We start from the raw sequence: 14,371 nt of genomic DNA, 5'->3' as shown, positions 1-14,371 counted from the left end.
CCTTAGTTTGCCATGTTGTCCTTACCAGCAAACTGTGGCTTGCGTGATCTGTGCAAACTTTGTTTGAATGGGATTGCACAAACCACAGTTTGGCAGGTACAGTTTGAGGAAATGCTCTACCAAGCCAAGTGAGGGAGGCAGGGAGTGATCAGATCTGCCACTTGTTCCTTGGTTTGGAGAACTGGCAGCAGGTTATCTGTAACGCAGTCTTGTGTCTGCATATATAACTAGAAGTGGAAGAGCTCTGCCTAGTTGTGATTGCTTGTGTTGCTGCCAGTCAGAACAAGCTATTGCATGGGGAGCCAACATGGTGCCTTCCAGATGTTATTGGATCCAAACTCCCATAAAGCCTCATATAGCATAGTCAAGGGTGATGGAGGTTGTAGTCCAACAACATCTGGAAGGCACCATGTTATTGACCCTTGACTATCCTCAATTGAAGGTGTACCCACTGCAGACCACAAGTTAGCAGCTTCAAAGCCCAGGTAATTTCTTTTCAATCAAAGAAAGGGTGGCTTGTCTGGGAAAAAACCCCAGTGCACATACTCAGGAAGTGATTATTTCAGTGTTGTGGAGGTGCTAACTACAAACTGCAGGGTTTAGGGACAAGCCAATGCAGCAGGGAATTCGAAATTAAGCTAATCCTGGTTAAGTTTCTAAGACTGGTACCTTTGCTTCAGAAAGGAAGCAGCAGAAATAAACTTGGATTGAGGTTAACACCACTTAGAGTTGTGCAACATTTTCAAATGGTGCGAGGATCACAGAAGGTTTCTCATGTTGCTGCTCTTCAACAAAGTGCCTCACTGCTTGACGAGAGCACTCATACCCTCCTTACCATTCTTTGCTGTCTCTTTCTAAGGCCTCTGCCTGATAGATCTCAGCTGCACTGGAGTTGCTTTCATACCTGCTTCCTGTGCCACTCCTGTAATGTCTGAAGGTCAAGATCGCAAGAGAGGACCACATCATGTGGTTCCTTGTCCTTACCCAGCTATAAGTCCAAGCCACACTGGTCTTACATCCTATTTGACATTTACACACCTTCCAACCCCTTCTCTCCATTTCAGCAAGCGGCTCTTTCCCTTCCAAACATGAATGCCGTGATAGCAGTTCCCACCTTGTTCTTTCAGGCGTATGATCTCGGTGTCTGAACCAAAACTGTTCCAGGCAGTGCAGTTGTAAATGGTCTGGAAGTCAGCCCGCACGATGTTGCTGATGGTTAATGTGGAGATTACGCCTTCATCCGTGCTGACGGTCTCTACCGTATAACGCCCTGAGGTACCTGACTCCAGGACGTTCTCCTTCCAGGACCAGGCCTGCGCATCAAAGCAAGCGGGGATTAGCCACCCTCGGTAATGTTCTCTCATGCTAGAAATTATTTATCAAGTTTTTGCCTTTTACTAACTAATAGGAACATAGAAATCAGATATGCAAAAGTGATTTAGGGGTGGGTTCTGGCATGCTCTGTGAGCAGTTTTTACTTATCCGAATCAGTATGTTCATACGCAAAGGTGAGAGATGAAGACTCTGTCCTGGTTGCCCCACTGAGGGAGGTGTGCTAAGTGGTGATCTGGGGAAGGAGCCTTCTCAGTGGTGGCTCCTCAGCTATAGACCTGTCTACTGCCTACCAGGTTATTTTTCTTGTACACACAAACACACACACATTCCAAGGCTGGGGAAAAAAATAGCCCTGAATCTGCAGTGATTTTATTTATTTATTATCTGCTGGATCAGGCCAAAGGCTTATTCAGTCTGGCACTCTGCTCTTGCAATGGCCATCCAGTTGCCCATGAGAAGGCTGCGAGCAGATCCTGAGTTCAGCAGAACTTGCCTCACTTGTGATTCCCACCAACTGGTATTTGAAGGCATACTGCCTCCAGCCGTGAAGAATATAGCCACCTTGGATAGTAACCATTGGAAAATAACAAAAATTAAAAAAAACAATTCCTCCCTCCCCAAGATATAGCAGTACATGGTAACATATAAAGCTGAGAGTGAGAACACAGAATACTGGTAGCCTGAAGAGTATTAGAAAATCATTAAAAACACAAATGAGTAATATGAGAATTTAACAAAAACATAATTAGTAACACAGACAGTTATTAGAAATAAATTATTAGAAATTAACCTAAGTTATCTCCCCTCCCTTTTTAAAAAATAGGCAAATCAGAAGAAATCCTTACTGCAGCAAAAAAAAGGGAAGCACATGCTTGTAAATATGCATTGCTTTTTATGCTGGTTTTATCTGCTGTTTTATTTATTTGTTTACTTGTTTTCGTACATTTATACTCTGACTTCCACCATGGAACCCAAGGCAGCATACATAGAGCGCTCAGGTGGTCACGCAGGCAGGCGCTGCCCAGACCCAGACCTGTGTAGCGTCTGCAAGAAGGTGGCCTCCTGTGCCTTCGGATGTTGTTGAACTACAGTTCCCATCAGCCTCACCCAGCATGGCCAATGGTCAAGGAAGATGGAACCTGCAGTTCCACGAGACCTTGGCTACCCTTGTTCTAGAGCACCATTTATCCTCATGAAGTTGTACAAGCAAAAACCAAAAAAAAAGCAACATAGACGGTTTGGGTTTCAATTCCCCAAGGTGCCAAACAATCCTCCAAGAAGTGGAAGATGCCTTCCACATTATCCCTTACCTTATAATTTTCTGCTGGATGGAGCTCACAAATGCAGGAAGTCCAGTGTTGGAACCTTCCTGGCTGAAGAGCGACCTTCTGCAACATGGCACCCTCTAGGGGCTGTTGAACACCATCTCCCACCATTCCTGACCATTGGCTTTGCTGGCCGAGGCTGATGGGAGTTGCTGTCCAGCACATGCCCTTTGATTTGTGCTTTGATTGTGCTGTTTTAATATAATGCAACATAAGCTGTCCTAAACAATTTCTTTTGAAGGGCGGAATATAAATGAATGATTCATTTCCCTTGGGCTCTGGCTGCTATTTACGACGCTCAGGGAGGTGCCTACTTACAATTCGGTCTGGTGGGGGCGTGCTGCGGATGAAGCATTTGATCTGTCCTTTCTCCCCGTGAAGAGCGTGCTGCGTCTGGGTGCTGGAGATTATAGGTGGTCCTGTGGAAAGGGCAGAAGCAGAGGAAAACGGGGAGTGACATAGTGTTGCATTTGTCCACCTGCCCCTCGCATACACAGGATAGAGCTCACAATCCCATACAGACAGGAACATGGGAAGCTGCCTTCTTCTGAGTCAGACCATTGTTCCATCTTTCTTAGTCTTGCCTACACTGACTGGCAGCAGCTCTCCAGGGTTTTGTAGCAGGGGACTCTCCCAGTTCTACCTGGAGATGTCAGAGATTGAACATGGGACATCCTGCTTGCGAAGCAGATGCTCTACCACGGAGGCATAGACCATGCAACTGAGAGCAGCACAGAACTCCTTCCTGATGAGAGCTATAGGCTATAGTGGGTAGAGAGAGCTATAGAGGGTGAGATTGCAGGGCTGGCCCTTGCTGAGCTAAACTGAGCTGGCTGTCTCTTGCAAATAAATTTGGATTCTACTAGGTAAAGGTACCCCTGACCATTAGGTCCAGTCGTGACCGACTCTGGGGTTGTGCGCTCATCTCACTCTATAGGCCGAGGGAGCCAGCGTTTGTCCGCAGACAGCTTCCGGGTCATGTGGCCAGCATGACTAAGCCACTTCTGGCAAACCAGAGCAGCACATGGAAACACCGTTTACCTTCCCGCCGGAGCGGTACCTATTTATCTACTTGCACTTTTGATGTGCTTTCGAACTGCTAGGTTGGCAGGAGCAGGGACCGAGCAATGGGAGCTCACCCCGCCACGGGGATTTGAACCGCCGACCTTCTGATCGGCAAGTCCTAGGCTCTGTGGTTTAACCCACAGCGCCACCCGGGACAACAAATTGATTCTTCTTCTCGTTCTTATTATTTCCCTTGGACAAGTGCCTTTTGGATTTTGTTTGCCTCGGGCTGCACAAGATCCCAGGAAGGGGTCTATAAGGCTGCATACTCACGATACATTTAAAGCATAAGGCTTCTCTTAAAAAAAAACCCCAAAAACCATGGGAATTGTAGTTTACCGCTCACAGAGCTACAATTCCCAGCACACTTAACAAATGAGAGTTCCAACAATTATTGGGAGAAGTCATGTGCTTTAAATGTATGGTGTGTACGCAGCCTAAGAATCTTCCCCTTCTTCCTTCAAAGCGTAACTAAGGCTCAAATTGGCAGGTGATTTGCTGGGAGCCAGAAGAGGGTGCTCCTGCACAATGCAAGTGGGTCCTTCCACCCAAGCTACAGCTCAGGCTAAAAAGACTGCAAAAGATTACCGCTTCCCCAACCCAGTTCTGATCCAGCGTCTTTTGATTTTTGTGTGTGCTATTCGGCTTCTTTGCAGATTTATCTCTGATAAATGCCATGTGGCTGTGTTAATATTTCTATGACTAATTAATCTCATTAAAGGATCAACACTACTCCTCAGGATATTTCTCCTTCCTCCATTCTTAACATCCAACCACAGAATTTTAGTTTAGCAATCAGTTGCATGTTTTCTGCTCCCAGGGCAGGGAAAAAAAAAAAAAAAGATTTTCAGCCCCAGGAATGCAACTTCCACACAAGTTTTCTGATGTAAATTTCCTGAAGTTTCAAATATCACACCCACCCACCTGGCATGTTGCATTTGCAGTTGATGTGGTTTTCCAGTACAGTGGTACCTCGGGTTAAGTACTTAATTCATTCCGGAGGTCCGTTCTTAACCTGAAACTGTTCTTAACCTGAAGCGCCACTTTAGCTAATGGGGCCTCCCGCTGCTGCCGCGCCGCCGAAGCACAATTTCTGTTCTCATCCTGAAGCAAAGTTCTTAACCCAAGGTACTATTTCTGGGTTAGCGGAGTTTGTAACCTGAAGCGTATGTAACCCAAGGTACCACTGTATACTGCCAATCCAGCCCACTCACTGGAAAAGGGTTAGCCTGCCTGGGCATGTTGCAAGAAGGGATGAATGAATCTGTCCCTTTTGGTTCTCCCAGTTTCTCCTTCTTCTAATAGTAAATTTGGTTCTTCACATTTGTGAGCAATTTGTGATTGTTATTATTTTTTAATCCCCATAAAATTCTTCAACATTTTAGTGCAAATTTCTTCTTATAAGTACATTTTTGTATACAATCCATTATTTGCTAGCAATTTCTCCTAATACGATGCAATTTTGTATGTCAGTTTCACTGGTATCTTCCCTTGGCATGCTCACTTTCCCCTGCTAACTTTCCCAGATCTATGAATTTTGTTTGGTTGCAGTGAACTGCACCGCAAAATTCGGACCAGTGCAAATTTTGAAGGCCGCCTGGGGATTCAGTTCTATTGTTTTGGAAAGTGGGAATTTGATTAGTTAGGCCTTAAATGTGAACTGAATCAAATTTATCTCTCATCCCAAACTGCAAGGGACGTTACCTTGGAGACTGGGAAGCTGTTGTTGCAAGAGGAGAAGGAAGGGGTGGGGGGGGGAGGGGAGTCATCCAAAAGTGGGAAACAGGGAAAGAACTAAGACCACCTCACCAACCCCTTTATAAAAGCATGTCCAGGGAAGGAAAAGGACTACACTATTCTGCCTTGATCAGACTCCCCTGCCCTGGAGCACTCTGTCCAGTTTAAGGATACTGACAAGCTGGAATGTGTGAGGAAGAGGGTGACCAAGATGATCAAGAGCAGGCATAGGCAAACTCGGCCCTCCATATGTTTTGGGACTACAATTCCCATCATCCCTGACGATTGGTCTTGTTAGCTATGGATCATGGGCGTTGTAGTCCGAAAACATTTAGAGGGCCGAGTTTGCCTATGCCTGATCAAGGGTCTGGCAACCAAGCCTTATGAGAACAGTGGAGGGAGTTTAGCCTGGAGAAGAGAAGACTGAGGGATTATCCCCACTTCCTCTTGTGCCACTGCTTTCCACTGGGGAAAACTGCTCTTTAGTGCTCAGTTGGGGCAAACAGCAATTCAAGTTATTTTGACCACCTGGACTCGTGCTTTGTAGGCATGCCACAAGCGGAAGCATGAACAATCCCTGAGAGGTCATACGATAGCCACCTTCAAATATCTGAAAGTCTGTCACAAGCTTAGAATTGCAGAGTTGGGAGGGATCCCAAGGCTCATCTAGTCCAACCCCCTACAAAGGGGGAATGCTTGTTTTCTGCTGTTCCGGAAGGAAGGACGCAAACCACTATATTCAAATTACAGGAAACAAGATTCTGACTAAACATTAGAATTTTCTGGTAGCAAGAGCTGTTTGACAGTGGAAAGCTGGTGGGTTCTACTGAAGGCTTTTAAACAGAAGCTGCCTGGCTATTTGTTCGGGATTCTTTTGTTGATGGATCTCAGCCAAAACTCTCTGCTACCGGCTGCTTAGTCTGTGTAGTCCAGGATGACGACTCAGGAACATAAGTTGCTGAACAGTAACTTGATTTGTATTTGCTTTTATTATATGCAGAGTATAGCACAGCTTTTGTACAAGTTACTATATACACAGACTCGATTCAAACTCTACACTCCAACTCCAAACTACTGTGTCATGCTGCTTATAAGGGAAAACTTTTAGCCAATCGCCACCTGTTGCTAGGCTTCCCTATCTCCAAGCAGACTTTCTCATGTACCCTAGCTTTACTTGGCATCTTGCCAACTCACTAATTGTCCACTTCAAAGCTGCAGTTTCTCACAAACCTCAACATCTTTAGCACTGCAGGAGGTTAGACTAGATGACCCTTGGGTTTCCTTCTAACTCTACAATGCTGATTCTATGTCCCCTTTTTTTGGTATAAAAATGACCACGGAGAGAGATTTCTGTGGGGATGGGGGTGGCAACAGCACAAGTTTTGCCCATGTTTTGTCATGCCCCTACCACTAGGTTAAAAAGGAGAAAGTTGCAGGATTTTCATCCGGCTGATATGTAAAAAAAAAAAATGTTCTAGAGAGTGTCTGAGAACAGAAAAGGGATTAGGAATCAAAGAAGGATGCGAATCAGACCCTTGGCCCCTTGAGACAGCATTATCCAGATTTTGGGGGGAAGACCATTTTCAACCTGAGAGCCACCTTCCCTTCTGGGCAAATTCCTGGGGACCATGTGCTGGTGGTGGGCGGGGCCAGAGGCAAAAGTGGGTGGAGCAACAAATGTGAATTTCACCTTTATACAGTAGGCTAGGTTCTGCACACACTCCCACTCCCTCCTGTGTCCTCCACCTAGGCAAGCAAGAGGTCTTCTCAGAGTTCAAGGACACATTCTAGCCAGCAGAATGATTTAAGGAGGGCTTGGAGCAGGGCAGGCGAGGGGTGCAGCCTGTGGGATGTTGGGAGGTTTGGAGAGCTGCATATGACCCCCCCTGAGCATCTCCATATTTAATCTAGGTGAAAAGGCTCTCCAGGGTTTCAGATGGGAGTCCTAATGACCATTTCTGGAGATGTCAGCTGTGGAACCTGGGATCTTCCTGTGTACAAACTCTTGCCACTGAGATGCAGGCCCCTCCCTGTTAAGGGGAGCAAAGAGCAAACAGAGTAAGGAGAACCGGGTGCCTTCAATTTTGGTAGTTGAAAATATGTGGCTTATAGAAGCAGTGGGGAAGCTGTGGATCTCCAGATTTTGTTGTACTGCATCCCTTCTATTGCCCCTGACCATTGGCTGCACAGGCTTAGTTCAGCATCACCTGGAGGGCTGCAAGGGCTGCATCCTTGGCTTAAAGGGATAGGACAAATGAAACAAGTGTGTTCCTACTCCAGTGCAATCTTTGCATGCACACATTCTCCTCTCCCACCAGTGCTTCTGCCATACAAACCCTTCCGCTCTGTTCCTCTGCGGACAGCCAGTGTGGGGCAGAGGTTAGAGTGCTGGACTAGGACTGGGGTGTGTGTGTGCCCCAGGTTCAAATCTCCACCTGGCCCTGAAGCTCTCATGAAGCCAGTCACTATCTGCCAGCTTAGCCTACCTCACAGGGTTGTGGTGAGGATAAATAGGTGTTGGAGAACCATGTACACTGCTGAGAGCTCATTGGAGGAAAGGCGGGCTGCAAGCAAATTAAATGAATGAAAAGCAGCATGCTGAGGGGTCCGAGGAAACATAGCTGGCAGTAATTCACCTGAAGGAACTCTGCGGAACAAATGAGATGAGAAAAAAACCACCAGTCAGGCAGCCTGAGTGCAATTATGTGCCGCCAGTAACTCTTGGCGCATGTGTGAATGCACGTGGAGGGAGTATAGGTTGCCTCTGATGGAGAAACTAATTGTTGGAGCATTTGTGCACTGAAACCTCAGCTTCTCTCATCCCAGGAGCGAATCGGCTGGGAGCTATCTCTGAAGGAAGGAAGGGGGAAATCCAGGAAGGAAATCATTTCAGGGGAACAACAAAATAGCTGGAGACATAATTGCTGTCTATTAGCCCCCTTCATTAAAATAGATTTGCATTTGCATGAGTGGCTGTGAGCAAGGAACGGAAAACAATGTGCTACCAACCCAAACTGTGTGTGTGTGTGTGCTGTATTTGGGAGGGCAAAGGTAGTTTGCTTGCTGGTATGAGGAATGAAACAAGGGGGGCTGTGCACACCGTATCATGTCTCTCTATCCGCCCCCACTTTCTTCAATCTAATGTTCTACACAATTTTTTCATGCTAAACTGAGTGGGAAACAGACCTGGCTGACAGCCTAACATCCCTGCATGCCTAATACACTTGAAAGACTGGTGCAGCAGGGAATTACCAAGGTAAACATTTGTGTTGTGTGCCTCATTCATAATGAGGAGCGTTGGTCACAGAGCAAGAATGGAGTGAAAAGGGAAGCTGGCATGAGTGTGTGTGGCACACTCTCCTTGCTGCTTAAATGTTTAGGTCCTGCCCCTTAATCTTAAATGTCGGGGGGCTGCTGTGGTATATGAAATGAAGTGGGGGAAAGCCTTCTGCATGCAGTTGGAGGTGTTCCCACTCTCTATTTATTATGTCACACACTTGAGGGCTAAGAGTGCTGGCAACAGTAGGAAAATGGCTCAGTCTGAATCCCTGCTTTCCTTCCAGAATCAGGGTGAGAACCTTCCTTGCTACACAAAGCTGCAAACCTGAGTTGTATTCCTGACAGTGGTGACTGTTGCTCATTGGGACTGCAAGGGCAGAAGGCAGGAGGACCAACAGTAGGTGGCGCCAGAGCTAATGAAAAGAAGAGCCAGCTAATTCTTGCTTTGTCCCTCTCCTCCTCCCTGCTGAGTTCTACAAGAGGTGATGCTAAGGCTAAAGAGGAGGAAGCTGGTAGGCCTGGTCTTGTTGTCAGAAAGAAGGTAGACTGGTGAGGTTGGTGGGGAAATGCCCCCTTTGGCCTTCACTGATTCCATCCTGGACTGCATCCTTGTTTCTGATGTCTGTATTTTTATGCAGTGATAAAACCTCATGCAATTCACCAGTACTAAAGAATCAGACCATCTTTGGGATGTGCTGTCAGGGGCTCGATAAGAGTGAAAGAGCAGCACTCTCCATGCCAAGCCACAGCAATTTCAGTGATGTGGTGAGCATTTTCATAATCAAAAGGAAGGGATTCAATTCCACCCACACCCTGCTAACAAAGTAGATTTTAAATAGCACCAAAACAAATGGATTTGGGATGATTATATCGCCCCAGGAGTTCAGCATCTGTGAGGCTTATCACCATGATAACAGAATATGACATAAGAATGATTTCTGAGAAAATGAACAGCCCAGTGAGGTAATAGACATTTTGCAATTCAGGACTGGAGTCTGATTCCTCAGTAGGCAGTGTTGGTTAGCAAAGGATGCCACTCCCCTCACTTGCCAATTCTGTGCTGAGTATTTGGGCAGTGTTGCTATGGATATAAATGGTGGCCGTAAAGGCTGCAACTGTTTTTTGAGCTGCTGTGTGGATAGTGTCATAATACAGCTCAGCCACAAGGTGGCACTGTTCTTAGTACGATTTGGGTGGGAACAAAAGTTCCCTGCTCGGTCTTGTTTAAGAGGCAGAGAGAGGAAAAGTTATTGTCTAGCTATTGTGTGTCTTTTAAGTCTTCCATGACAGCTTCGGTGCCAATTTATTTGTGCAGCCCCAGAGGCTCAAACAAAATGAAAGGCAGGTTTCTGGTTTCAGGGACTTTTTCTGGAATCAAAGGGAGGCTAGAAAGTTCCAGGGAGAATGGGCACCTGACTGAAAAACATGTTTTCCTATGAAACAACTGCTAGCATCTTGAGGAAGGACATTCCTTTTCTTTAGTTGTTGTCATACAGAAAAAAAATATGTCACATTGGCACAATCTATTTAAAGCACTATGATAGCACTTGAACAGCCATGGCTTCCTTCAAAGAATCCTGGGAACTGTAGTTTGTTAAGCATGCTGAGATTTGTTAGGAGAATGGGGATCCCGGGATCTCAATGCTTGAGATAAAAGGAGTAGCGCCAGCAAGGGGTTGTGAAGCAAGGTTTACAAATTAACTACTTCCCCATTGCCAACTTTGGTAACACAAGGAGACTATCATGCATCTGGGGACATGGGCTGAGTAATGCGACTGCAGCAGAAAGAGAATCTCCAAAAACCTGAGACTGAAGCATGGATAGCTCAGCTGGAGTGCTGATAACGCCAAGGTTGCAGGTTCAATCCCCGTATGGGACAGCTGCATATTTCTTCATTGTATTGATAATAATAATAATAATAATAATAATAATAATAATAATAATAATTTATACCCTGCCCTCCCCAGCCAAGACCAGGCTCAGGGCGGCTAACATCCGATATAAAACAATTGATCAAAATAAAACTTAAAAAACAAGATTAAAATGCAACATTAAAACATTAAAAAGCAGCCTCCTTTCAGTGGAAACTCAAATCAAAAACTTTTTGGGGGATAAAAACGTCAAGTCTTCACCAAGGCCAACTATCCAGACTGGTCATACATGGGCCAGAAAAAAGCCAGGGAAGTCCCCAAATAGGAGTTCCATCACAGAAGGAGAAAGGAAAAAAGAAAGAGGGGGAGGGGATCAAGTTGATTCCAAGCCAAAGGCCAGGCAGAACAACTCTGTCTTACAGGCCCTGTGGAAAGAAATCAGATCCTGCAGGGCCCTGGTCTCATGAGACAGAGCGTTCCACCAGGCTGGAGCCAGTGTTGAAAAGGCCCTGGCTCTGGTTGAGGCTAATCTGACTTCCTTAGGGCCCGGGACCTCTAGGGTGTTGTTATTTATGCACCTTAAGGTCCTCCGTGGGGCGTACCAGGATAGGCGGTTCTCAGGGACACTTCCAACTCTACAGTTCTATAATTCTCAAGCTTGATGGAAATATCCAGGCTGCTGGACTTAGAGGTAGCTTAAAATAAAGCTTAGGGCAGAGAAATGAACATTAGTGGCAGGTGGCTATTGGAACTGGTAGGAGCGGAAGGGAGGGATACCAACAGTAGATGCAGCCAGAGTCGGAGCCCGTGATAGGCAGAGCTAACTAACTGCAGTTTTGTCCCTGCCCTCCTCCCTGCTAAATCCTACACTATAAGTGAACATCATTTCTGCCTGTTGGAGTCTTCCTCCTGTGCTACCAAAGCAGCCCCCAGCCCCAGGCACTAATCTGGTTTGCTTGGTGGTACAATCACAGTTCCTTTTGTTAACACCATTGTCTGGTTCTTGGGATTAAAAACAGGGAAAGAAGGATTCTGGATAGAGGGACTGCTTGACAAGATTAGCTGCAGCAAATTGGTTTGTGCTGTATCTTCCGTTCCAGGCAATCGGTCATTTATCCTTATTATTACATTGGTGAGGGCCCGGTGCCTGATAACATCGCCTCTGCACAATTGACAGGAATCTAGGCTTCTCTCTCTCTGTCTGTCCCCTCCTCCCCTTATCAGGGCAGGTGGAAAGCAGAAGAGAATCATTTTCTTCTCATATGCCAAGATGTATTTTATTTCCATCCAGGGAGAGGATTCTCCCACAAACAGCCAGATGGGTGATCCGAACTGATGGGGACAATAGCTGCAGATTAAATGCAGAAGGGGAAAACAAACAAACAAACAAAACCCAGGAATTATCTTGGGCATTCTTCAGATGTCCTGTTGATAGAGTCATGGTTTGCTTGCATAAAATATACCGGTATGTGGAAGTTAGACTACATTCACTCTTCGTTGAACAGTCATTCTAGGTTGTTTGTGGGGAGGATACAGGATGATGGGTATTCATCTAGTTTTGCTTGCACAGCGGGTTATATGCCTTTCCAAAATATATTCGCTCATTTGCCCCCGTCCTTTTCAGTGCATTTCCCCTTCAGTTTCCTAACAAAATAGTGTAGGGAAAAAATAACTGGAATTTGCTGAACTAGGGTAACAGAGTGCTGCAATCCACTTTTAATTTCTGGTAGCTGCTTCAATTCTTCTCACAAAACACTGATAGTCTGCAGCTAGCCTAATACCAGGGGGATGTACCCAGTGCTAGCCCTGCTCAGAGGAGATCTATTGAAATTAATGGACATTACTATCTTAGTTCCATTAATTTCAGTGGGTCTTCTCGGCGTAAAACTTAGTAGGACACAACCCAAGGGTTTCCCACTCAAACCAACAGTAGTGGTTATAGCAATGGATGGGACGCTTCATATTCTTAGTGGGCTACATTCCAGCTATGCAAAAGTCAGGTCTAGGGCTGGCTGAGAGACAGAAGGGTGGAGTTCCATTGCACAAGCACAGCTCTTCACATTGATGGATACTGCCCATGAAGCAGAAGTGTACCATTCCTCACAAGTCCCTCCTCTCATTTCCTCCTTTGTCACTTTCCACTACGTAGCAAGCAAAATCAAAACCTGGTGAGAAGCTGGGAGGCCATCATTTCCTGTCTTGCTGGCTTTAAACAGTGCTCCAGTAATTGACTCCTTTTACTCAGAAATTCCAGGAGGAGAGTGTGTGTGCGCGCGCATAGCAAGGTTCTTTGTTTTCATCAAATGTATTGCTTTGCTTTCTGCAAGCTATTTGAATTGTAATTAAACTGCAGCAGCCAAGAGGGAAAAGGGGACTGCAAGGGAAGGTGCTCTGAGCAGAAGGCAAGGGAGTGGTTGATTCCCGCCCCCCCCTCAATGGCCCTGCTGGGTTGCCCTTGGCTTCTCTCTTCTACATTATCTGCATTTAAAATTAAATGGTGCAAATACCCAATGAATGAATATTAAATGGGGCTGCTTGAGGGAGAGGGTGCCTTCGAAAAGTAAAACAAAGTAAGCATAGATTCCCCCGCTTTTATTCTTCCGTTCTTCGTATGCTCTGGGGAAGAGCTTTACTCTTTCTTTCTGACTGTCTGGCTCAAAGTCGGGGAGACTAGACAGAGAACCAAAAGACATGGATTCTAGACTCGGCTTTGCAGCACTCCAGAAAGGGGAGCAGGTACTGTGCCTACACCCAACAATGAAGTCAGTTTTAAAGTTGTTTAACATTGTTATGGTGCCTGGCCTAGAAAACCTGGGAAGATGTCATGACTTTGAGAATGGAGTCTCCCCGTAGGACCATAATCACCACATCTTGTGGCCAAGAGCATAGAGGATTTGAACTCAGATGTGTAGGCACCAGCCTACTCTGCAGAGGGAATATTAATATTCATGGCTCCACCCACTTTTGCCACTGGCCCTACCCACCATGGGCATGTGGCCCTGGGAAGGTTGCCTTCCAAAGCAGTTATGCATATAAATGCATGGTTGGAAGTATCCTTCCTCTACATCTCTACTCCAGCACTTTAAGGCAATTATCTTGAGAAAGGCAGAGATAACAGGGAAAGAACAATGGCTTGGAGAAGTGTGCAATCATAGGTGGGATTCAGCGACAGTAGGAAACGACACTTAATCCTAAGAAGAGTGCTGCTGGAACAGCATCCTGCTCTCACAGTGGCCAATCAGATGCCTATGGGAAGCCTGTATGAAGGACTTGAATGGAACAACATTCTCCTCACTTGTGCTTTCCAGCATACAGTCTCCAACATAGCCATTGTGGAGGTAGAATATAGCCAACCTTCCTACTGATTCTTCCCTGCAAATATCCTGAGCCTCCCATTTTTAAACCCATCGAAAATGGTGTTAGACAAATGCACAGGGATATATCAGAACCCTCCTTATTGATCTGAAAGGGCACTATTTTAGATATCTGCAAAACATTTTGCTTTGGGGATTCATCTTGGGGAGGGGGGTAGAAATAAAGGGAAGTGTTTTGCTTCTGAGACAATCACAGCTTTCTTAGGTAAAGGACCCCTGGACGGTTAAGTCCAGTCAAAGGTGACTGGGCCATCTCGCTTCAGGACGAAGGAGTTGGCATGCTTTCGAACTGCTAGGCTGGCCAGTGGTTCAAATCCGCTTGACAGTGGTGAGCTCCCGTTGCTCTGTCCCATCTTCTGCCAACCTAGCAGTTCGAAAGCACACC

At 45.9% G+C, this 14,371-nt stretch overlaps 1 protein-coding gene across 2 annotated transcripts in view; it reads right to left on the bottom strand.

Annotated features, from left to right (window-relative positions):
• Window positions 1-14,371, bottom strand: part of KIRREL3 (kirre like nephrin family adhesion molecule 3) — a 737,348-nt gene that overhangs the window by 49,849 nt on the left and 673,128 nt on the right. For both annotated transcript variants that reach the window (XM_080983902.1, XM_080983903.1), the window contains exons 12-13: window positions 2,979-3,079; window positions 1,115-1,313 (exon numbers count right to left, since the gene is read on the bottom strand). In XM_080983902.1, coding sequence (XP_080840028.1) covers window positions 1,115-1,313; window positions 2,979-3,079 — 300 coding nt within the window. The remainder of the gene's footprint in view (window positions 1-1,114; window positions 1,314-2,978; window positions 3,080-14,371) is intronic.

Source organism: Podarcis pityusensis, assembly GCF_964106645.2.
Source record: "Podarcis pityusensis genome assembly, chromosome: 15".
NCBI classification, from domain to species: Eukaryota; Metazoa; Chordata; class Lepidosauria; order Squamata; family Lacertidae; genus Podarcis; species Podarcis pityusensis.
Note: the sequence above shows the minus strand (reverse complement) of the source record. Positions and strands in the feature narration are given on the sequence as shown.